The sequence below is a fragment of the Lutjanus erythropterus genome, chromosome 4 (genome assembly GCF_056507025.1).
Source record: "Lutjanus erythropterus isolate fLutEry1 chromosome 4, fLutEry1.hap2, whole genome shotgun sequence".
NCBI classification, from domain to species: domain Eukaryota; kingdom Metazoa; phylum Chordata; class Actinopteri; order Lutjaniformes; family Lutjanidae; genus Lutjanus; species Lutjanus erythropterus.
The window spans coordinates 6580675-6604788 of record NC_139320.1 but is presented as its reverse complement, the minus strand read 5'-3'; the positions used below and the strand labels follow the sequence as shown (position 1 = coordinate 6604788).

The 24114-nt window shown below is 37.2% G+C and overlaps 1 protein-coding gene across 2 annotated transcripts; it reads left to right on the top strand.

Moving 5' to 3' along the window:
• Nucleotides 1–11256: 11256 nt before the first annotated feature.
• LOC146327415 (uncharacterized) lies at nucleotides 11257–15959 on the top strand. 2 transcript variants are annotated; one of them, XM_084716322.1, is made up of 5 exons: nucleotides 11257–11364; nucleotides 13262–13356; nucleotides 13587–13728; nucleotides 15516–15679; nucleotides 15808–15959. In XM_084716322.1, exons 2-5 carry the CDS (start codon nucleotides 13290–13292, stop codon nucleotides 15867–15869), a joined length of 435 nt encoding a protein of 144 aa, XP_084572448.1. In that variant the 5' UTR covers nucleotides 11257–11364; nucleotides 13262–13289; the 3' UTR covers nucleotides 15870–15959. The 2 variants fall into 2 exon arrangements, with proteins under 2 accessions (XP_084572448.1, XP_084572447.1); XM_084716321.1 differs by having other exon boundaries at nucleotides 11257–11387.
• The last annotated feature ends 8155 nt before the right edge of the window (nucleotides 15960–24114 follow it).

Here is a 24114-nt window from a genome sequence, read left to right as displayed (position 1 = left end):
ATGCAATTGGTCACACGCTGTGTTCCTCACAGAAGGAAACCAATCACAGTACCCGCTCTCAACTGGGACTGATGTAAAAGTCATCCAGACGCTCTGTAACAAGAACAAGCAAAATCTCTTTCTTTAATTCAAACAAAACTCAATAATGGTGACAGCAGGAGAAAAACAAAATTAAATCTCAAGATGTTATTATAATTAGAAAAAGAGAAATAATTCCAGTTAAGCTTTTAAAGTTGGATTGTTTTTATCAGGATGAAAAATACCAGATAATTCATGTATATATACTGCCTCTGAAGACAGAAATAAATCTCAGTTATTTAACAGACTTGGAGAACTTCTTACAATCGACTTCAGTCTAAATTTAATGATGTGATTTTAATACAGTTACATCAGAAAATGACAACAGCTGTCCTTTTTGTTTTTGATTGTATTTCTATGTTGAAGTTTTTATAGGTGTTTCTATAGACTGTGTAGCAGAGTGGTTCTACAAGCAGGTCAGAGCATCATCAGGTGGTTTCAGAGAGTTACAAGGTTCAAACAATACAGCATGTATTGATTTTAGAAAATGTACTTTTGAACACTTAAGTATCTTTTAAAGCAAGAACTCTAGAACTTTAACTCAAGTAAAATTTTGACTGAGCAACTTTCACTTGTAGTTGAGGTACTGGGGTTGAGTACTTTGTCCACCACAGGTTGAGACACGTTTGATAACAATATTATTTGATAAAATGTATAGAAAACTAGAAAGTTCACCAGTGCTTGAGCAGTGTTCCCACATTTTTTTACACCAGGAAATGAGACAGGGGTCCTTAGGTTATAGCGAGCCCTTTTTATGCCTGATAAAATCATGTTTTTGTAAAAATCTGATGGAGCTGACAGAAACCTGGGACACAACTTTAAACACCCAACATTTAAATAAAAAAACTTTTTTATAAACAAAGATGATTATAATAACACTTTTATACCTATGTTATCAGTAGGTAGGGCTGGGTTTAAAAAATTGATTAATTGATCTGAATTGATTTTCCTGTGCATGGCCCAATATGGATTCATAAAATTCCCAAATCAATTATTTAATGTATCTTTTATATCTAGTACGGCCTGCAGTTTAAACCAGAGCAGTCTCGCGTGACCAGCCTTTCTCCCGAGATCTCGTCACCAGGTGAGGAGCATTGTTCAACAACATGGCGAAAGCACTGAGGGCAACGCCAATAAACCTGAAAGCAGATGTCTGGATGCATTTTGGATTTAAAAAACATGAAGGCAGCAATGATACCATATGCAAGATATGCAACACGGAGGTGAAATATTGTGGAAACACAACGAATCTCCGAAATCATTTAACGAGACATCACCCAGAAACGCAGTCTGCAAAGACGTCGGATCCGAAACAAACCCAGCTGGAAAAGGCTTTTGTATGTAAGCTACCAGCAAACTCTCCTCGAGCCCAGAAAATAACCAAGGCTGTCACAAAATTCATATGCAAGGACATATGATGATACAGCGCTGTTGAAAGCAATTCAAAAAAGCATTTCAGAGCCCTTCTCAAATATTTTTGTGTGATATTTCTTTCTTGTGATTTTTTTGAATGCAGTGACAGTCTGACAGAAATCAGATACAAGGGGGAGTTCAGAGTTCAGGACGAAAACACTTCAAAAGCAATACAAAATTTCATTAAACATTCTGTTAGACAGAGGGCTTTTTCAGTATCTTATCGTATACTTTAACTTTACTGTTCACAAGAATATACAAGGCTTTTCCAACATGTACCAAAAACCTGACTTATTGCACTATAAAGACAATTCAGAGCCATTTTATTTGTGGGTTGTTTACTTTTATTTATTAATTATTTATTAATTTATATGGTTGTTTGTAGGGCTGGGCGGTATGACAAAATTTTCATATCATATCATAATTTTCATATAAGTTTTTTTAAAAATCATATTGTTTCACAGTATTTTACTTTTTTTTTTTTTTTTTCATGCAACAGTGTTCTTACCCACATTTCCTTCTACTGAGAACAGAATTACTGCAGTTGATTGTCTTTAAATATCCCATTTTACTGTCATAAGGATTGTATCATGTTTTTTTCATGTCCTGACAGGTAAAAGCATGACCCCTTCAAAGTATGGTTACCATCACATGGACGACTATACAATTAAACATCCCCACCCACGCTAGTCGGCACCAGAAATACTAGTCATTTAAAATATTTAAAAATTAAATATTTGTCAATATTGCATGATGCAAGTCATCTGTTGCCACACGGCACTAGTCACAGCTGCAGCGCTATCAGGCAGCAGCTCCTCTCACCCAGCGCGTATGAACCTGTTGCCATGACAACACCGGATGTTTACATCAGCGAAGTCGGACAGATGAATGTAGACTGTGACAGAATAAGCTGATATATATTCACTCAACTGGAGAAACATGTGACCACATTAAGCACAGACACAGACATAAACCTGCAGGCGGAGCTGCTGCTGCTGCTGCTGCTAGCACTGCTAACGTTAGCCACACTGTGTGTCCAGCTGGCAGCTAACGTTAGCCACACTGTGTGTCAGGCTGGCAGCTAACGTTAGCCACACTGTGTGTCAGGCTGGCAGCTAACGTTGGCCACACTGTGTGTCAGGCTGGCAGCTAACGTTAGCTCTGGGTCCTTTACCTGCAGACACTGTGACCCTCTTCAGTCTGAAAAGGTGAAGTGTAAGCGTGTAAGGTTTGTATTGCACAACGCGAAGTAGCACGCATTTCAGCGGCATTTTAAGTACAATTTGGTGATTGTAGACTATGATTAATGGCTTCAAATGGCTCTTAATACACACTATTTTTTTCGGACAGTGTTTAACATTATAAATGCTGCTGCTAAATTTTAACAGCTTTCTGAGTGTTTTCTCAGTGTTAGACTAGTCTAAATAAAATTTTGCGTTTAATCGACAGGGAATTTAGTCGCCAGGAACATCCCTAGTACACACGCTCATGCAAGCACGCCTGTGGTGTTGGTGTGCAGCAGTGAAATGGGTCCCCGCTGAAACACTTTCCCGCCGCGCATGTTCCAGATAATGAAAATAAAGACCAGTTTACAGTACGAACCGGTATACCGCCAAGACCTGGTTGTTTGTCTCTTTTGGTTTCTCTTCTGATACAGTTGTTAGGTTTGCATTGCAACCACTGTAGTATATTGCACAAAAGGTTTGTGAGACAGTCACAGGCAGCAAAGTGAATGTCCTCAGTTTACAATGGTTTTGTAGCCACCTTATTTACACTGCCTGCCTTGTGACTTGTTTTGATTTAAATTATTACATTTGAGTGTTTTGTTCAGGTCATGTTTAATAAAATGTACATGATTAATGTAACTGCTTTGGGCTCAATCCTTAATGTAAACATTAATATTTTTAATAATGCACCAAGTTACAAGGTTCTTCTACTATTTACAGCATTTTCTGAGAATCTCTTCCATATAAAGGTAAAATTGGTATTGTGACTGAAATATCCCTAACCGAACTGAATCAAATCAAAACGAATCGGGCCCTTGTGAATCGAAACAAATCGATTTGGGAAATCTGAATCAATACCCAGCTCTATCAGTAGGTGTTGATAATTTTAGATTTTGAAAGAAAGATAAATTTTCACCAAAAACAAATGGAATTAGCGTTTTGGTATTAATAATTTCTAAATATTCAGCTCTATTGCTTATATTGAAATAACAAGCTATTTTTAATGAAGGATTACACGTGCATTGTTTTTTCCTGTACTTTAGTACTTCAAAGTTTCTAATCCAAATTTGAAACTAATAATGTGGGTCAGAAGCAAAAAACAGTTCCATAATGAAAATAACAATTATTTTCAATATCAATTCATCTAGTAATTATTTGTCATGAATTAATCGATTGTTTAATACTACATTAAAACGGAGTACCTCAGGGTTCTGTTCTTGCTCCTCTGCTTTTCTCTCTTTATATTTCACCTTGTGGCCAAATTAATATGCCGACATGGGATTAATTTCCACTACACCTATTATAATCAGCATAGCTAAAAATATTGTCTATGGCTAATGCAGACACTCAAATCTATGGTTTGTTTAATCCAGAACTCAACGTTTTGTTGTCAGGCCTGCTGCATGTTAGTACTAAAATTGTTCAAAATATTGCAGTTATAACTTTAACTTGACGCTAATGCTTTTGTTGGCTCCATGTGAGATCAGGTCTCTAAATGGTCTTACCGCTTCATAACTGTCTGATCTCCTTTAACTTTGTGTCCCATGTCTTGCTCTCTGCTCTAAGAATACAGCCTGTCCTCAGAAAGAAGTCAGCAGGCTGTGGAGCCTTTTCTATCGTGCCTCCTCCCTCTGGAACCTTCCTCCTAACATCACAGAGTGCGACTCTGTTGAGGCCCTAAACTCCAAACTTTAAAACTTCTCCAACTGTTCCCTTCTCATTCTCTCCTTATTATCTCCTGTCTTGTGCTGTACAGATTATGAAGCCCACTGAGGCATATTTATAATCTTGGGCTAAATAAATGAAGTTGACTTGACTTGTTAAGTCCAAAGTGGCACCTTCGAATTGCTTGTTATATCTGAACACCAGTCCAAAGCAAAACAAATTGTCATATTTACTTAACAAATTAATAAAACTATACATCAACTGTCAAAATTAATAATCTAAGGGAAAATTCAGTTGTTTCTGTAGCAGTAGTTATTTTCATTATCGATGGACCTGGTCATCACTTTCTCCATTAATAACTTACTTGTTTGGTCCAAAAATGTTGAAAAATACTGATCAGTACTTCCCAAAATCCAACATGACGTCCTCAAATATCTTGTTTTGTCCACAACCCAAAGATACTCAATTTACTGTCAGAGAGGAGTAAAGAAACCAGAAAATATTCACATTTACAAAGCTGAAATAAGAGAGTTTGGACCAAACTGATTACACTTGGCCACTGATTAATCATTGCAGTTCTAAAAGCAACACTGTTTTCTTGTCTTATGCATTTAAACTGGCAAAGTTCTCAGAGTTTGTATTGACAGTCAAAATTAAAGTGGCAGTTTTCACCCAAAAAGGGGTGGGGGAACGATACAGGAGCCAAGTACCCAGATGTGATGCTCTCAATGCTCAGTGATTCCTGGTACATGAAGGTGCTATTGGCACAGCTCCATCAGAAAGAGAACTCAGCTTTCTTGGTCAATAAAACACAGTGCATTGCCTTAATTGACAATTACACTGACTGGACATCTTCTCATTACAAATATACTATTCCCAGGCTTGGGGTGTAATGGATTACATTTAATAGGAGTTTATGTAATCAGGAAACAAAACAGGCAACTTGATTTCGTTGCAATTACAGAAAATATGTTTAGAAAAAAATGTGAATTATTCAGCAGCAATTTTAAAATACAATCTCAATAAAGAACATACCACTATGCGCAGAGCGCCACTCTATCAATCCATTATCATCGCCCCTAGTGAAAAAAAAATGCTTCACAGGGTGTAAATTAGAACATTATTTGTCTTTAAATCAGAAAGAGGAACAACATCACAGTACAGGGACAGTTTTGCCTTCAGCTACAAAAAACTGACCACATCTAATTCAAATAAGTATTTGGGCTACAGGTAAGACCAACCACAAATGTTAGCTACAGAGACCGATTGCTAAAGTTAGCTACACAGACCAACTACAACCATTATGTACACACACCAACAACAAACTTAAGCTACACAGACCAACTACAAACATTAGCCACAGAGACTGACCACAAGCATTAGTTTAACAGAAATCTATTTAGCTAGCTAACCTGTCAGTACTACTCCTAGGCAACTACTGTGAAAAAAAACACACACCCCAGACCAGACATGTTTCTGTTAGTTAACTTTAGGTTGTAAGCATGTGAATATCATACTTAAAGAATATTTTAAAGTGCCTAATTACCAATATTAAATTAAATGAGTACTTATTAACCTAACAATCAACAAAAAACAATGAGTTCACCATATTTGAGGTATACCGAGGTAATCCAAAAGTAAGGGAAAGTTGTTGTTTAAAAGTTCAATGACTTTAATTGTAATACTTGGATTCTGCTACTGACCTCTTCTTAAACAGGTAATTAATTCTAATATTTGAATTCATTTTCAACACACCGTCTGTTCCTCTTATCACTGTCGGTGAAATGATTTGTCAGAGCGGTCATCACCTACCTGCTCATTGGCTCATTCCCTCGCAGCAGCAGCAGCAGCAGCAGCAGCAGCAGGAGGTGGTGAAGCCCGGACCAGGACAGCAGCTGTGAGCATCACACACCAGCTCCACTTTTATAGTCCTCGTCCTGCAGCACAGAGCACATTGAGGGGATAGATTTCCAAGACAAAACCTGCACCTCGATTGATCCAACCTTGAAAAAAATAAATACATTGTCATCGATGACGCTCTTTGTTAATGCTGCTGTTGGCGGGGGCCGCGCGGTGATTCACATCCACACCACAGCCGGCATCAATCCGCGCGCTATTAAGAGACACTCCTGTCATTACGAGGAGGAGGTATCAATCCGACCATTTTGACTCAGTCAATAACATGAAAAAGCACAAGTGATGTTATTCCGTGTTAAAGTTCAGCAGCTGATCGGTATGGACATATTCCTGAAAATGATGATGCAGTCAAAGAACTTGTGATCATTAAGGCCATTTACCTGCGCCCCACACCCCCCCACCGTCCAGCGCCAGCTAATATCGGCTCCCTGGTGCTTTATTGTGGGGAGGCTCCACCTTCTTTATTGGGAAAAAGGCCGCGATGATTATTCAAACGTCTTGAAGAGTATCGAGCCGCCAGAACAAGGCGCAGAGTCGACTGTTTGAAAGTTATAGCTGCTTTCACGCTGTGGAAAAAGGGAGGAGGGGCCCGGCTGTCTCCGGGGGCCCCGTCACCGATAATTAGCGATCAATCACGAATTAGTTTAAAAGCTCGAAAAGAACACCGAGAGCACTATTAGATTGCAAAGATTCACTGCTCTCCAATAATTGCTTTGGATTTTCACAGGGAACAGAGATCCTCCTGTTTGTTTATCAGTCCCATCAGGAGGTTCCCAACAGTCCCAGAAAAAAAATCACTCCAAGTGTGGACTTATTATTTTATTTATGAGTCTTTGACAATGAGAGAGACTGAACTGTGGAGGTGTTGTTTTCATCTGCTGGACCAGGGCTCTACAACCTTCACTCTCAAGAGACATTTTTGGCCAAAAACAGGAAGAAAAATCTGCCTGAAGCCAAAATTATGCATATGTTGAAATGAATTCTTCCAAGATTTCACTGCTAAGACTTATTGTGACTTGGATCAAGATGGTTTGTATTCTTTGGTCACCAGGGTAAAAAAAATCGGGAACACTAATTTAGACCTACAACAATGATAGATGAAAATTTTAATGTAAAAAAACAATCGTTATTTTTTTCCATGTCCTTTTTCCCTAAGTCACAGGGAGCCACTGGAGAGGGGAAAAAAAGGCCACATGTGGCTCCAGAGCCGCGGGCCCCTGTCCAGGACCAACAGAGGAATTATTGCCTTAGCTGTGATTATAAACTGCACTGGAGGAAGAATTCAGATCATTTACTTCAATAAAATTACTACACTATAAAAATACTCATATACGAGAGGTCCTGCATTGAAAATGTTGCTCAAGTAAAAGTATGTAATTATAATCAGGAAAGTGTACTTAATTAGACTGGGGAGACTGGGGACCATTGTAACAATTTTTACTGTTTCTTTCACAACTCACATGCTGCATCAGACTTCCCATGATAAGTATGGGATAATGTACAGTGAGCAGCTCATTAATATGAAATAAATCCAGACAAGATAATGCAGGACCCTGACTACCCGCCCTGTGCATTATCCTACTATTTACATGGTTACTTACCTATACACACACACAGACACACACACACACACACACACACACACACGTATATATCAGCATCTCTACATGTATGGCAGTCAGTCCATTCCAGTCCAACACAAGCCTCCTCATTCTGCCTAATGAGACACTGATTGAATATGAATATGTTTAATTTGCATTATTAGAGGTCTGAAAACACTACATCTTTTTCTGCTATTTTGACCAGTTTCATTTTCTGCCAATAAATGCACTATGTTCCTCCAGAGTCTATGATCCATAGCAACAGTCTGGTCTTCATAACACTGGTGTCCTATACAAAAATAACAGACCTTAGAATGCTGTAGTCCAATCAGAGTCAAGTATTTAACAAAGCCATGTAACAACATGCTATTAAGCTCAACAGTGAGGTTACTAAAGTGAAAATCACAGTCATATTCTGAATACAGTATCTAGAGTCAGTATTTCGTGAATATCCAAGGTAGACTCGCCACAAGCTGTGAGATTGTATAATGATGATATATGCTCCTGTAGAGGCCACAAGTCTGTATATCAACCTTGTTAGAAGAAAAATGTTTTATTCACAATTTCATTATGAAGTACTACATTACACTGTAAATGATTTAAAAAAAACATGCAAACCAATGCCTTCACATAACTAAGTAAATGTGTAGATTTTTAAGAATTAGGTGTAGATTGTACTAACTACTGCTTATTTAGTGTAGTACACTTACACTTGAGTGTAGGTGGCTAAAAATAATTGTAGAGTACTTGATAATTTACTTCAGAAGTGACTAAGTATAGACTACTTAGAATTACTACTTCAAATACCATTTTTGATAAAATATTCTGTTTTGCATATTTCTAACAACTCATATTTTTAAGTTGGGCTAACAAGCAAACTGAAAAACAACAAAGTGAGCTGTACTTGTAACTTAAGTGTTTAAATTTGTTTACACATTAATGAAAAACAGGTCCATTCTCCTAAAATAATCACATTTTCAGTTATACAATATAAAGTAAGGGAGTGGCATGGTTCAATGATAAATTACGTGCATTTATTTATTTATTTATTTTTATCTTTCTTTATTATCTGACATTTGAAAATGTAACTCATGCCAACAATACAGTTCAATTACTCAACTGCCTGTATCAGAAACATTAACCATTTCTTGTTTTGGGCCACTAGAGGGCAACAGACGCAAGCAGTAACCACAAGACTGACTTTCTGAAGACGGACTCATTCTAAAGTTTATCAGCTGAGGGTAACTGTTGAGTGGGAATAATCATCTGCAGGTTAAAATTAAATTAAATTAAATTAAATTAAATTAAATTAAATTAAAATGTGGCAAGAACTTAATAGGATCTGTTCACAGGTTACATTCGTTACATATGGCCTGAGGGTGAGTGAGACACAAATCCACAGACGTAGTAAATTCTAAGTAAGCAAATCTGATGAAGAGAGTTAATTAAAGGGATAGTTCACAAAAATGAAAATTCAGTCATGTTTTACTCACCCTGATCCTGACTGAGGGTCGGGTTTATTTTATTAATCTGCAAAACACTGCTGGAGTTTCACAGGAAAACAGTGTTGCAGAATCTCCCAAACAATGGAAGTGAATGGTGACCAGTTTCAAACATTAAAAATAAAAACGGGGGAAAAAACAAAACAAAAAATGCCTCCATACTTCTCGTCTGACATAATCCAAGTCTTGTAACATCCTGACATGCCGTTTGCACACCGTCACACCACACACACCATACACACACCCTGCTTTGATGGTGTGCATGTGCACATGAACATGGCACCAAGCTGTACGGCCTGCAGGCCAGATCCGGCCCGCATGATGGTTCTATCTGGCCCATGAGGTCGAAGACAAACCACACCATTTTACTTAGGAGGCTAAAGAGATGAATGAAATGTTCTAAATCAGCTTTTATTTTGAAATGCTTGTGTGGCACAAGTGCGCTTCCTCCTGTCACAATTGATTGACATGTCGCGGCATCTTCTGCTGAGGTGACTGAGACATGCCCAAGGCAAAAACGGAAAAATAATTATATATACATTTTTTTTTTTTTTTTTGTCATCTTGGCATATTGGGTCTTTCAGAAACTTGGATTACGCCAGACAAGCAGTATGGAGGGATTTTATGTTTTTATTCTGTTATTTTTTTACATTTAAAAACCGGTCACCATTCACTTCCATTGCTTGGGAGATTCTGCAGCGCTGTTTTCCTGTGAAACTCCAGCAGTGTTTTGTGGACTAAAAAACTAAACCTGACCTTCAGTCAGCATGAGGCTGAGGAGATACTGACTGATTTTTTTTCCTTTTTTGGTGAACTACCCCTTTAAGCTTTTCAGGTTAGTAATCATTGTGTACACTCTTCCATTAGATTACCTAGCCTTCTATCAAATTGATATTAAATTGGATGGCGAAATTAATCTCTGAAAAGAAAGAAAGGACGCCCTTGCACAGGTAACCTAACATGGTGATTTGAATACTTTTCACTGATTAGTCCTCTAGATGTGTACAGAATGCTTCACTAACATCTCCCTGACCCTCCTGACAGCTGTGTTACACTCGTAGGGCTGCACAATTGAACTTGTTATTCCTAATCACCACTTATCAGAAATAGCAAAACACACCTGAAAACACCAGGAATAACTGTAAACAGCTGTGTGGCTGCATAGGATTATGGAAGTGTTGGGGTTTTTATTTATACTGGCATCCACAGAGAGTGTTAATATGTGTTGTTTTTTATGATTATATTCTGATAAAGGATCATCTATGTACCCTGTCATGGCCACAGCTGCTCCATTCTATTCTTCCTCCTGTTGAATTGAGGCTTCTTACTGGCACACTTCAGTGAAACACTGAACAGTTTCACTTCTTTATGCTCTGGGAAATTCTATTTTGGAGTTCTGCAAAGGGGAGTAAAAAAATAAATAAATAAATAATATACATATATATATAAATATGTATTGTGAGCAGGTCACTATTCCAATTCCACAGGATGATCCAAGGAGTTTATTTCACAATAATGACCTGCTCACTGTACATTATCCCGCTTATTACATGGCCAGACAGAATATTTAACAAAGCCATATAATAATATAAGGACATGCAGTAATTACTTCCTCTGACACTGTAGGTGTTTTCTCAGCAGACCTTGTCATAACAGGAGGGTTACTTCCTCTTATTAGTGTATTGCATTGCTGTTAATGAACATTTAATGTTGCTCAGTGTGCCCAGTTTTTCATCTCTCTACGTGCTTTCCTAGCACACAGTTCTCTTTTTGATGAATGCACTTCTAAGATGTAAGACTTGAGTCTGTGTATTATGATTACTGCTGGTTTCAGTATGATGTGATGTGATGTGGTGTGGAGGAGAGATATAAAAGTGGCTGACCAGCTCCTGGAGAGGAAGGATCCTCTGTTCAGATCTGAATGATCTCAACTGTCCCTACACTCTTACACTTGTGTTAGAGGTGAGAAGAAGAAGCAGAAGGAGGTTGGAAAAGTTTATTTGATTTTTTTCTATTTTAATCAAGTGGGACTTGCTAATAAACTCACTGGGACATTTTTATTTTTATATAAGATATTTTGACTTGTTTGACATGATATGAGTTAGTCATCAGTGGATTAAGCAGGTTTAAGGCAGAGCACAGGCCTGAGCTACGTGTCTATAGCTACATCGGTGAATCCTAAAATGTCATGTAAGAAGAAGCTGTGTTGAAAATAAAGTGGATGACTGTGAACCAAACACAAGTGCTAGTGGCTACTTAACAAACGCAAGTGAAGTGTCCACAAAAGCTGTTGGCACCAAACGGCCCAAAACAGTAAGGAGGTAATTGGACAACTCAATATTTTCTTAGGTGGTACACAGTGTACGAAGTTTGAGAAATGCTGCGACACCCAGTAAAACATCTATCATTTAAAATGTGTGTAATGTTTCACTGATGAAAGGATGGTCGAATGTCTATCGATGGTTTGTCATTTTAAAAAACAGGTAATTCAATTCCTTTAAAATACGTTTGAAAATATGCTTCTTTCCAGCACGTACTTTGTATTCTTTAGCTACTTTATGAAGCCGCTGTTAACATTGGAAGCAGAGAAGCCAGTGAACTGACAGTAAACGGACTTTCAAGCAGCAGATGGCTGAGTATTGTCAAGGAAAAGTTCAACATAAGATCTCATCTTTGTCAAGCCGATGTCTCCTAGACATAAGTGGGCTCAAGTTAAGACCAGTAAGAGACTTTGACCATTCTCTCATATGTCTTAAATTTGGCTCCTGAGAAACAGTCTTTGTCTCATCTCAGCCTGAGACTAATTTGAGCTCAGCTGAAGATCTTAAACCGTTCTTTTTTATTTCACTGCACTGATGTTAAATTTGACTTAAATAATCAGCTCTTGGGGTAACAATGAGATCTAAAAGAAAACTCTGTCTTCTTAAAATTGTCTCAGGGGTCAAATTTAAGTCTTGTCGGTCCATATGGTCGCCAAGGAGAAACGTCTGAGACACCTCTGAGCTCAGCAAAACATCTCCTGCCTTTTTTCTTTTTTTTTTTTTTTACTTTTTTTTTACTATTTTCTGTTCAGGGGCGTGAGACAGATGAGACTTCAGTCAGCCCAAAATAAGAATCTCATTTATTTATCATAAGACAGAGAAAAGATGATTGTGATTAACAATTTTCCTTTGGGCCTACATGGTAAAAATGAAAGTTAAGAAAACTGAAAATCTCAAGGCAACACACTACTTTAGATTTTTTACTTAAATTTAGACGTTCTGAAAAAGTTTTACCAACTAATCTTTTGCTGAGATAATTTACTTTTCTCTTTAGATAAACTTAAATCTTTGAGTTTTAGAGAACCCCCAAAAACTGTGTTTAAAAATGCCTGAGTAAATTCAGTGAAGTGAAAAATGAATGATGGTTAAAATGTTAATACTTTCAATTTAAAAAAATAATAATTTTCAGGCACCAAAATAACAACAAATCACATTTACACCTCACTGTGACTAATTTTAGGAATACAGTTTTTTTGTGTTTCCAAGACTCAAGTTGATCTACTGAAGAAAAGTAAATTATCTCAACTAAAGATTATAGGTCAGCAAAATGTTTTTAAGTTTATTTCAAAACTTAAGTGTTGGGGTTGGTCTCAAAACTCAAAAATTTCTTGCAGTATGTTGCCTTGAAATTTTGAGTTGTCTCTTTTTACAATGTAGAATCTTGTTTTATGAGTTCAGTCAAGTTAAACAAGGATAATGAATAACTGGCATAGTACAATCTCACATAAACCCATAAAACATTTATACTGTGTGGAAATTACTTAAGGATGATATTTCTTGACATTTTTGTGTTCATGTCTGTGTATTTAACCTTTCAGGTTCAGACTTTGTTTTCTAGCAGTCAGAATGAAGACTCCTGCTCTGCTCTCTGCAGCCCTGCTGCTGCTGCGGTTTTCTTGGATTCCAGCTGCAAGTAAGCTTTAGCTTCAGACAAATGTCTTTCACTTTAACTGAATGTTAAAACTCCTGGTCAGTGAAGGGAACAGTAATGGTTTTCTGTTCCTGTTTTTTTCCTTGCACGGTCACACAAGGCTGAAGCTAAACTGAGTGAACGCAACAAAGGTCACCAGTTCAGGACAGTGCATATCGCTTTTATAGTCCCTATTTCATCGTCTGTACTAACTCAGACTTCCTTTTTTTCAGGTTTTGATCAAACTCCCATCAGTGTCCTAGTGACAGACTCTGTGACACACACTCCGAACAAGACCTACAGCACGTACGTTGTGTTCAGAGGAATTTTACTGGGTGGACTGAGCAGACTGCAGAACACCACCAAAGACTTTACGTAAGATCACCAGCATGGATTAACACTGTGAAACTTTGTCATATAAATGAACATCTGCTGGTTCACTTTTACACCAGCTGGAACTCAGCACCTCCTGAGGGTTTTCTCTCTGTAGACTCCTGTCAGAGATGGGGGCAACACATTTCTTCTTGTCTGTCATTTTGTGCTTACAAGTGGCCTTTCATATGTTTGGGTGTGACTCCAAACTCTTCTTTGATTGCCAGATGACTAATGTTGCATAATCCTTTTTTCTTCAGTTGAGCAATATTGAGTCAAAATGTTATCTGGTTGTTTTAATGCTAACCTTATAAAATGAATTCACACTTTTACAGTAACCTGTATTCTGGGATCAGCCAAAAACTATTTCACACCTTTGCAACAAAGTGACAACTTTAAATTTCCGCTAAAGTTACAATTGATGTTTAAGTGTATTCATCACATAGATATTACATTATATGTCACCTATACACCAGTATCTGGCCCAACAATGACAAAGAAGTAATTGTCTAGATATTTTATGGTATTATTAATTTATGTATATTTCCAACAGATCCTCATGCCTAAACGATAGAAAAGGTTGATTGTCAGTTGCTCTCAAATCCACATGCAACTCGTAGAGAGTACTGACAGTGACAGGCTTGCCAGATGGCAATTACGTGACATAACTTGTGTGACACTACGCGTGTGGTTTATGTTTTAAAACGGTCACAGTTTAGGCACAAAAACTACTTGGTTAAGGTTAGGAAAAGATTGCAGTGTGGGCTGAAATAACTATGTTACTATGTCACTTGATGGAAGCGATGTCACTTAATGCTGTAAAGCAGCCACAATATGGTTAGGTTTAGGCAAAAAAACTACTTGACTAGGTTTGGGGTTAGGGTCATGTGACGGAAGTGACATCAATCGCGCAACAGAAGTGAAGCAACAGAAGTGAAGCAACAGAAGTGAAGCAACAGATGTCACATCTATAACGAAGTATTACTAATAGTTGATCAAAACTAAATAATTCTACATCTACCTTTCGTTTCACGGAGGACTCAAATCCCAGTGTCCTGGGTGAAAGCCTTGTGCTTGACTGTTCTTTGGACGCTCAAAAATGCCTGGACATGTCCAATAAAGCTGTGAGAAAAAGTGTCCATGTTTTCAGGTCGCAGCGGAGAGGTCACGCCCCCAACATTTCAGAGCAGAGAGAACTGCTAATTTTTTTCATTGTTGTTGTTGTTTCACTGTTTCTGTAATGAGAACACACATTTATTGTTTCTTATCTTTAAAGGAAAGGGGCATATTTTTCTAAGAGCAGTCTGACTAATACCTTTAAAGAAACATTTGTAAAACATTCATCACCTGTAGTATTCTAACCAAGTTTGAAATTGGACAAGGTAAGTCGAAATGCTTTGTCAAATACAGCCCCATCACAAACAGACGGTGCCTTTTTCATTTTTTTTCGCCCCTGACCCTCAGACAGCCTGAATCCACCACTGCTCTGACTTGCATCCAAATATGAATTGTCTGCATTAAATTCCAGAGATACTGAGGAAAAATGCTTGACCTTTAGGCTTCACAAGAACAAGCAATAATATTGACCGTTAAGTTTGCACTTGGCAGAACTGCAGATGAGAGAAGAGTGGACTGCTGGCCTTGGTAGATTTTACTTGAATTCTTTGAAGTATTTTTGTGCCTGCTGTATTTTTGTGCTTACATAAAGCATTTTGTAATGCAAAACACTATTCTGGATAGATAGCCCATGTCTAAGTCCTTTGCCAAGTTACCTCCTGTTGTCCTTGCAGGTTCACTTACACAGAGGATCCAAACTACGGGCCGTTCCTGCAGAGCGTCAACGGTTTGCCCGGAAGTAAAGATAAACGGACCTACTGGCAGCTGCTGGTGAACACAACTAAGCCAACCCAGTCGTGGGGTCCCAAGCCTAATCCAATCATCATACCTGATGTTGGTGAGTCAACCAAGAAGACGTTTCTGTCTGTCTTCTGTCATTTAATATACAATATAAAAATCTCTCTTGTTCCTAGTCTCACTGTGAAGCAAATGATATTTTAATTCTGTATGGATCTTTGTTTGCAGGTATCGGATGTTACATTCCCAACGCAAATGACCAAATCATCCTGAAGTACACAAGGTACTGAAGAATCAGGAGCCTGGACGTCAAAATGGGACCAGTTTAATTCAAGTGAATCACATATTTATGTCTAAGATTATTAATAAAGAAAGATGTACTGGCTCATTCTTGAGAACTGGAACAAAAGTGTACTTTGAGGGAGTTTTGATCTTAACTCTTCAATTATGCTGGACAAAAATTACATTGCTTTCATTTCACAGCACAGTCAAAAATCTGATGGCTTTTAGAAATTATTTATTTTTTTAATTAAAGAAAACCAATATAGATAGATAGATAGATAGATAGATAGATAGATAGATAGATAGATAGATAGATAGATAGATAGATATCTTTGAACAATACATTTTCACAGAAAAAAAAGCTGAATTTGAGTGTTGGTATCGATGATTTTTATATGTTTTAAATCTTTGATTTGTCCCAATTCTCAAGAATGGATGATTCCTCAGATGGAAACAGTAGATATAATGTTTCTTGAATGTCTGATTAATGTTTTCTGGGATTTTACCTTCACCTAGGATTTTTCGGCGTGGGAACCTAATCATTTCAAACTTTACTGCTCATTATTCAATCTGTGGAATAACAGCTTTGCACACTTTATTATGCCTTCTGTTAAACTACAAGTACAAAATAAAATAAAAACCTTTACAGCATTAACTGATGTTGAGAAAGTTTCATTTTTCAGTCAGATTTCTAGTAAAAGTAAGCAATGCAGACTAATCAGTGCTATTCTTGCATTTTTTTTTTTACATGCTTCACCTTCTAGTCACCGTGCATGATCAACCTGTTCTCATAATCAGATCGTCAAATACCAAAGTCTTTATCTCCCTCACGTACGTAGCTTTATCTCTTCTGCTGTAAAGTTACACCCTAACAGGTTCTCCCTTTCAGCAGTAGAAAAAGTTATTCAAAATCCTGACACCAAGAAACTTGTCAATCCCAAATAATGAACATGAGGGTTGAATCAGATCTCTTTAGGAAGCTGATTTTGGAGAAGCTATTGAGAATGATAAGTGGGACAGTATCTGGTCGTACTCTTCAGGTTCTTTATTCACCAGCAAAGCGAGAGAGCTGCAATTTAAGGTTATATATAGGCTCCAGATCACCCAAATGAAATGCAACAAGTTAAATCCTTCACTTTCAAAATATTGCAGTATGTATAAACTTTCTGAAGGTTCGTATTTCCATTGAATCTCTGACCGCCCCCTTATTAATGACTTCTGGGTCAAAGTGTGCAAAGAAATTGATATTTTTTTAACAAAAAACTGACTCTTGAACTTATGTTTTGCATTCTTGGAATACAGTCAGCAGCACTGAATGCTCTTCACTGAAGCTTCACAAGATGCTTCTTTTTAGTGCAAGGAGGTGTGTTCAGGTGTCTTCAGTGGATTTCAGACACTGTCCCTACGGGTTCATATTGGATCTGGAGCACTATGGAACTTATACCTTTACAAACTATAAGCTTCTGGCTCAAGAAGCAGCCATTCAAGTTTTTTTCATATCCTTTTCTGGACTATATTGGAATTGATGGGGCCCAGGCCCTTTGGAGTTGACTGTACGGACAAGCATGGACTGAGATCTCCAAACACATCTCCATGTTGGTCTATGTGCTCAATATGCCACTGTCTCTTCATTATACCTGCTTAAACCTCAGCACTGTAATTCTGTAAACCTTTGTTATCTGTTTTGTTTTTTGTTTGTCTGTGGGTTTTTGTGGTTGTTTATCACATAAGTTGTTAATTATTGTACTGTTTGACTGATTCTTTGATTTATATCTTTTTTGTAAGCGTGAAGAATATGTTCTGTGTCAGAGAATAAGTTAGTAAAGAGGATATGTATATCTATATAGTTTTATGATCCTCAACTCAATAAACATACTCTGTTTAAAGAAAAAAGAAAGTCTTTTAACATTTCTATGAACTTTATTTGGCCAGAGCACTGACCTCGGTGCCAGGCCCTTATTAAAACTGAGGGAATTATTATAATGTTTCTCCAGTGTTTCCTCTACAGTCATTCCTAAATCCTAGCCGCCACTCCTTCAAATTTCTTTTTTTTTTTTTTTTTTCTTATTGTTGACGCAAATACACCACCGCCGCATCTCTCCACCTTCAAAACAGACTCCTGTCGGGTACTTGCGAGCACTAAGGTAAACTGCAGATAACTATCTTGCTCAGTATGGAAATATACTTGCGCGCGCTCATTTGCATGATGCTAGCGTTGTTTGGGGGGCGCGGTCGTCAAGCACATCAAGCACCTAGGCGACAGGGCAGAGTCAGAGGAGCGAATTCCCGAATTACAAATAAACAATAAAGCAGCGAATTACCGGCCGGAGAAGAGGTAGACGTAAGTTATTAGCTTGAGATAACTCGACATAGATTTTACAAGTTAAACAGACGTTCACAATATGTTGATGACCAGCTAACGTTACGTAACTTATCGGTAGTTTAAGTTAATTTGGCCCGGTGCCAACTCAGTGTCGTTAACATGAGTAAACTAATTGATAGTATTAGGCTAACGTTAATATCTACACGCCATTATGTAACAACTGACTGCATTTTTCAGATGAGTTTATTGAAATATTTCTCTAAGAAGAGAAACGGAACGCCTGCCCCCGCTGCTGAAAAAAACCCTAGAGGAAACACTGTTCTCCGAAACAAATCACATCCGAGGCACATGAAACTTGGTACAGTCCTCAGTCTTGGCCCAAAATGTCATCTAGTACAAGTTTTGTCGATGGGCATGGCATAATGGCTTGGTGACGCCCTTTAAACACCAGCCTCTGTGGCATGTTTCACTTGGGGCCATAACATAAACCCAACAAGAAGTCGGCCATTTTTAATTATGTGGTCAATTTTGGCGATTTCCAGGCGTCGTATTTTAACAAACTCTTCCTACAGAATTAATCAGACAGACTTCAAAATAAATGTGTGCCATCTAGAGACCTTCAAAATAAACTTACAAAAAGATTAAATTTTTGTAGAACAGTTTTGCCATAGTGTGGTGAATTTTTATGTTTCACCAGGAAACAGCAAGTTGCTGTAACTTTAGTGTAAATAGTCAAATCTGCCCCAGACTTCACAGTTGATATTAAGCCTGGTCTGCACATATGATATTCAGTCATAGTCAGAGCGCCACCTACTGGCAACAGGAAATGATATATATTTTAAGACTGTGGTGTGTTCCTCTTAGCAGATTGACCAGAACAAAATCAAATGTGGTAAGAAAAGTCTTAATACGTTAATACTGCTGTATGGCAGTATCAAGTTAGCATCACAGCAAACTCCAGTGTTTCACCATGACACAGGAAAGTTTTGAAACCTGAATGTACATAGTCCAATCTGTCCCAAGTGTCACATGTTTGATTAGAGTTGAACCCTGAAAACATCTACAAGCCAATATTCAGTAGTTTTTGCAGCTGAGGGCTGCTTTCAATGAAGACTTCAAATGTCAAGATGTACAAAAAAGTAATTTGGAGGCATAACCTTAACACAGCAGCCATTTTGAATTTAGAAGTTATTTTTGGTGATTTCCAGGTGTTGTACTTTAACAAAACCATTGTGATGATAAATTATTAAAAGATCACATTTTTGTTGAATGGCATGGTCGCGTCATCAAATTTTGCTGTTTTGAAAAGGAACAGGAAGTTGTTGTAACTTTAGTGTAAATGGTCAAAACAGCGCCAAACTTCACGTGATTGATTAGAGTCCTGGTTTCAACCTGTACATGACAATATTCATTTGATTCTCCTAGCAAGTTGACCAGCTCCAATTCAAATGTGATCAGCAACGCTTTAAGACCCGACAACACTGTAGTGTGACGTTCAGAAGCAACAACATGTGTAACATCTGATTATATTTTGATGACATACCTCGATCTTTGGCTTCTGTCCTCAAGCTACAGGAATCTAAGGCCAGCTTACTGAAGGACACTAAAATACAACACAAGAAAAAAGCAATTAGCAGAACTGGTTCATATACAGCATTAACTACCTTAAACCACCCATCATGCACCCCTGAATTCACAAACCCCCACTTGCAAAACTGATTGGCTGGTTTCAGTCACAAAGTGTGCTGAAGTGTGATGCTGTTTCTTCTTAGTAAGAGCACATCACACATCAAACCATCAGGCCACAACTATATGAAATATTTGAGTCTCAGTGTTGGGGGTGACAAATGCAGGCCATCCCTTTTTACTAGTGCAGCTTTCACAAACGTTAATGGTGCTCTGGACGGCACCCATGTGTGTATAAAGTCCATCCAGGTTGCACAAGACAAACTTGGCCATGCTCTAATGTCAAGTGTCATTTGCTTTCTTTGTAAAAAAAAATATCTGCTTCACAATTTCCTGTAGTCCACATCTACTTGCAGCAGGCTTATGCTTATGCACTGTTAAACCTCACCCTTGATATTATGTCCTCATACTTTCCTTTGAATGCTGTAGTAGCACTGACCCTCATTTCCTTGGCCCCATTCTTCAGTAGGATATGAAACAGAAAAAAAAACTTTAAAAGGTGGAAACTTAAGTGTTTCAAACCTTGAAATCTAATCAATAAAACTTTTGCAAGATTGAAACCAAGTTTGAAGGCTTGTATAATATTTTCCAAGGTTAGAAAAATCTCTGCCAACAATACTTAAGTTTTTCTTCTTTACAGTGTTCCTCCAACACACACATTTGTCACTGCTCTAACAGTGCATTTTGTTTTCCAGGTTTGAAACCTTGTAAATGGTGAGCTGAAAACTGAGAACTGGTGCGCATGTTGAGGAAATAAAGTTTGGAAACTTGTGCTGACGCAAACTCAGCTCTCTAAGAAGAGTCTGCAATATGACTACAAATGTACACCCACTTTTCAAACACCTGTACACACAAGCAAGCTCGCGAGTCATATGATTTGTGGCAGCGTTGTCTCTCAGAGCTGGTCTGAATCTCTGAAACAGACTGTCTCGGGGGGACAAGCTAGGCCTAGCCTTGTGTTGCTGTATGTTACAGCTAATGCAAATCAAGTAGTTATTTCAATTAAATTAAAATCATTTTGTATATTTATCTATTTATAACTATGTATTTGTCTTTACACATACCTAGTTAAGGTAACAGTTAAGCTAACTTCAGGAAAATGTATATGTTGTATAGATGAGTTTTTTAAAAGGTAAATGATACAAAACAGACTTGTATTGTCAGTGTGTATCCTGATGTGAGAAAGAAGACAATAAGACAGTGAGACAAAAATATGTTGTCATCATTTATTTCTTCAGATCAAAATTCATGAAATTTACATAACGTTTCAAAGTACAGCTTAGGCTCATTATTGTCTATATGCTGCCACAAGGAAGGAAACACGGAACCAAGGAAACGAAGAAAGAAAAAAGGTTGGAAGGAAATGAGGAAGGAAGGAAACAAGGAAAGAAAAGCGGATGGAACCAGGCATACAAGGGACCAAGGAAGGACGGAACCAAGGAAGGAAGAAAACAAAGGAGGTACCAAGCAAAATAGGAAGGAACCCAGGAACGAAGGCTCTTTATTGTCGGTGTGTTGCATGTCAGATATTTCAGATTCATGCAGCATCTTAGAGGTGAGAAAACCTCAGGAACACGTTGTCAAATTCACAAACCTTGTAGCAAAGGCCTGTGAAAAGAAATAAAAACAGATCAGTAGATGCAATCAATAAAAATCAACATAATGTGATGAGTTGACCTTTTTCAGGACCAAATTTCTACAATGAAAAGTCAGCAAAACCCATATTTGGCTGTTTATTGTCATTCCTCTGACTGAGTAGTGTCTAATGTCCAATTATATTCACTCACTAGAAATGTTCTTTTTCCATTTAGATCCAAGATTAATTATTGTTTGTATTCATTTAGTTTTTTTATCATGTAATTTTCTTTTAGATTTTTATTTTCATTATACTGAACATTGCACTTTTTTACAGTATACAATTTATTATGCGCGTTATAATTAGACTATTTAAGAAAATTACTGAATTAGGGTTGGGCGATTGGATGAATATATCATCTATTGACAATGGACTGAATACATCGTCAAGTGCTTTTTTGGACAACTTTTAGGGCAATATTTGTCATTTTATTTTGCTAAAGTAATAGTCTTGAACTCAGAAGGTGAACGGTTGTATTTCTCCATTTAAATGGAAAATAAGTGTGAAAACATGTAATTTCTAGACACTTTGTGAATTAATTTTATCCATTGGACATAGTGAACGTACGCAGCATGCGTAACATGGTGAATTTGCCGCTTGCGCACGTCTCCCAGCTGAGACCCAAGAGGACGTGAGGAGGTGGGAGGGGGGACAATGATATCGCCAGTCGCCGATGTATGGGCTGAATGATCCTTTGGAAAATTTTAGCATATCACCCAACTCTAGATTGAATATTGAATATTGATCACACTAGAAGTGTCAGAATTCCATAACTACTAGAACGGTCAGAAGTGGTCACTTTGACCTTTGAGTTCCAAACTAAGAGATTAATACATTTATTCTGTTAAAAATGAAATGACAACAAAACGTACATTTTAAAATGTATTTATATATTATCACTATGCAGCCATCACATGTATTTAACTGTAATGACTGCAGATATTCACATCAGTATTTTTCTGTTGGATAATAATCATAAGTGATCCAATTCAAATTTTAGATTAATCTAGAATTACTCTTATAATCTAGTGAGAAACACTTAAATGTATTTTATAGCATTGATTGGGTCATCTTTGGAGATCCTGGGGAGGGTATATTAAAGACCAAGTAAATGAAAGATGTGTTTGCCTTCACAACACTCTTTGCACAGAGAAGGGTTTTGTTGGAATGGAAGTCAGAACATCCACCAAAGTTTCTGCTGTCGACTTCATATTATTTCTCAAGTTAGAAAAGATTAAATACTCAATTAAAGGGTAAACCCCAAAAGTCCATACTACATGGGTACTACACCTTTGGTACTATATTCTGGGGGGTTTGGGGGAGTTTAAAAAACAAAAATGTTTCTTGTCAGTTGCTGGTAAGTAATGTCCTTTTCCTCAAATAAGTACAAAAACAATACCAAAGGAAGATGGAAACATTGCTACTTGTAATAAGTAAGGGTACTTTGTTTTTAAATTTGAGAGCTTTTACAGAAAAAGTCAGTCAATTATAGGTGCTGAGATACAGTGTTACAACCGTCCCTGGTCCCCCCTAAGTCCCCCCTTAATCTAATCTACTCTAATTAATTAATTATTTGTATTTTTATGTTGGGAATTTGGACCTTGACACAACTTCTTCAATTTTAATGATATAGACAGTGATAGTTGCTAAGCAACCAAGACGCATCTCCAACTGTGCAAAAAGTAACAATACAACAACAGCAATTTCCATGTGGTCAGTATGACCACCTATGGTTAAAATTGATAAATGTTTTCTTTGCCTTTTGTGCAATCTATATATTTAAAAAAAAAAAAAAATACATTTTAAATTAAAATAATCTTTGAGGAAAAGTCAGGTACCAGCAGTGTTGGTTTTTATTCTTTAATATTTTTATATGAAAAACTTCCACTGATACTCATTAGGTAAGACCTAGAATTACCCTAACTGGGCCATATCTGCCTCCTGACTGGGTCACCTGAGACGAAAAAAACAAAAAAAACTGAAAAGTCTCTATACATAATTTTTTTTATATTATTTTTAATAATTATCAAATATATATATATATATATATATATATATATATATATATATATATATATATATATATATATATTTGTGTGCATGTTAAGGGGTTAAATTACAAGCACTGATCTGAATGTTGTTGCTTGCATTACACTCTGATAAACATTTCAAGTAATAAGAGCACAACCTTTTGGTTTCTAGTGAAAATGTGATTTGTCAATTATCTGTTTACATCGAGGTAACAAAGCTCGTTTTTTTGAGATAACCAAATAATTAACTTGTGATATAGAGATAATGACATAAAAAAAATTGCAAGCACGACCCTTCTGGAATGCAGTTACAAATCTTATAATTGCATTCATAAACGTTTCAAGCAGTAATATTTGCCTTACCCTTCTTCTTCGACATTGTTGTCTTTTTGTTCCGCAGAGCGACAGAAGTCAAAGATGAGATGTACAGTATCACTACCCTGAGAGGCTTATATAATAAACCTAACTCCTACATGTAAACACTGCTGATGTAACAAGGAAGCAAATGGAAAAATTGTTTTCATACCTCAAGAGACCGGTCAGATTCCATTTCGCTTTCAATGTCATGTTAGGTTTTG

Excerpts from the sequence above, each read along its gene's own strand:
- LOC146327415 (XM_084716322.1), top strand. The coding sequence starts at position 13,290 with ATGAAGACTCCTGCTCTGCTCTCTGCAGCCCTGCTGCTGCTGCGGTTT. Across the intron at positions 13,357-13,586 it reads TTCTTGGATTCCAGCTGCAA|GTTTTGATCAAACTCCCATC; the intron begins GTAAGCTTTAGC and ends CCTTTTTTTCAG. Across the intron at positions 13,729-15,515 it reads AACACCACCAAAGACTTTAC|GTTCACTTACACAGAGGATC; the intron begins GTAAGATCACCA and ends TTGTCCTTGCAG.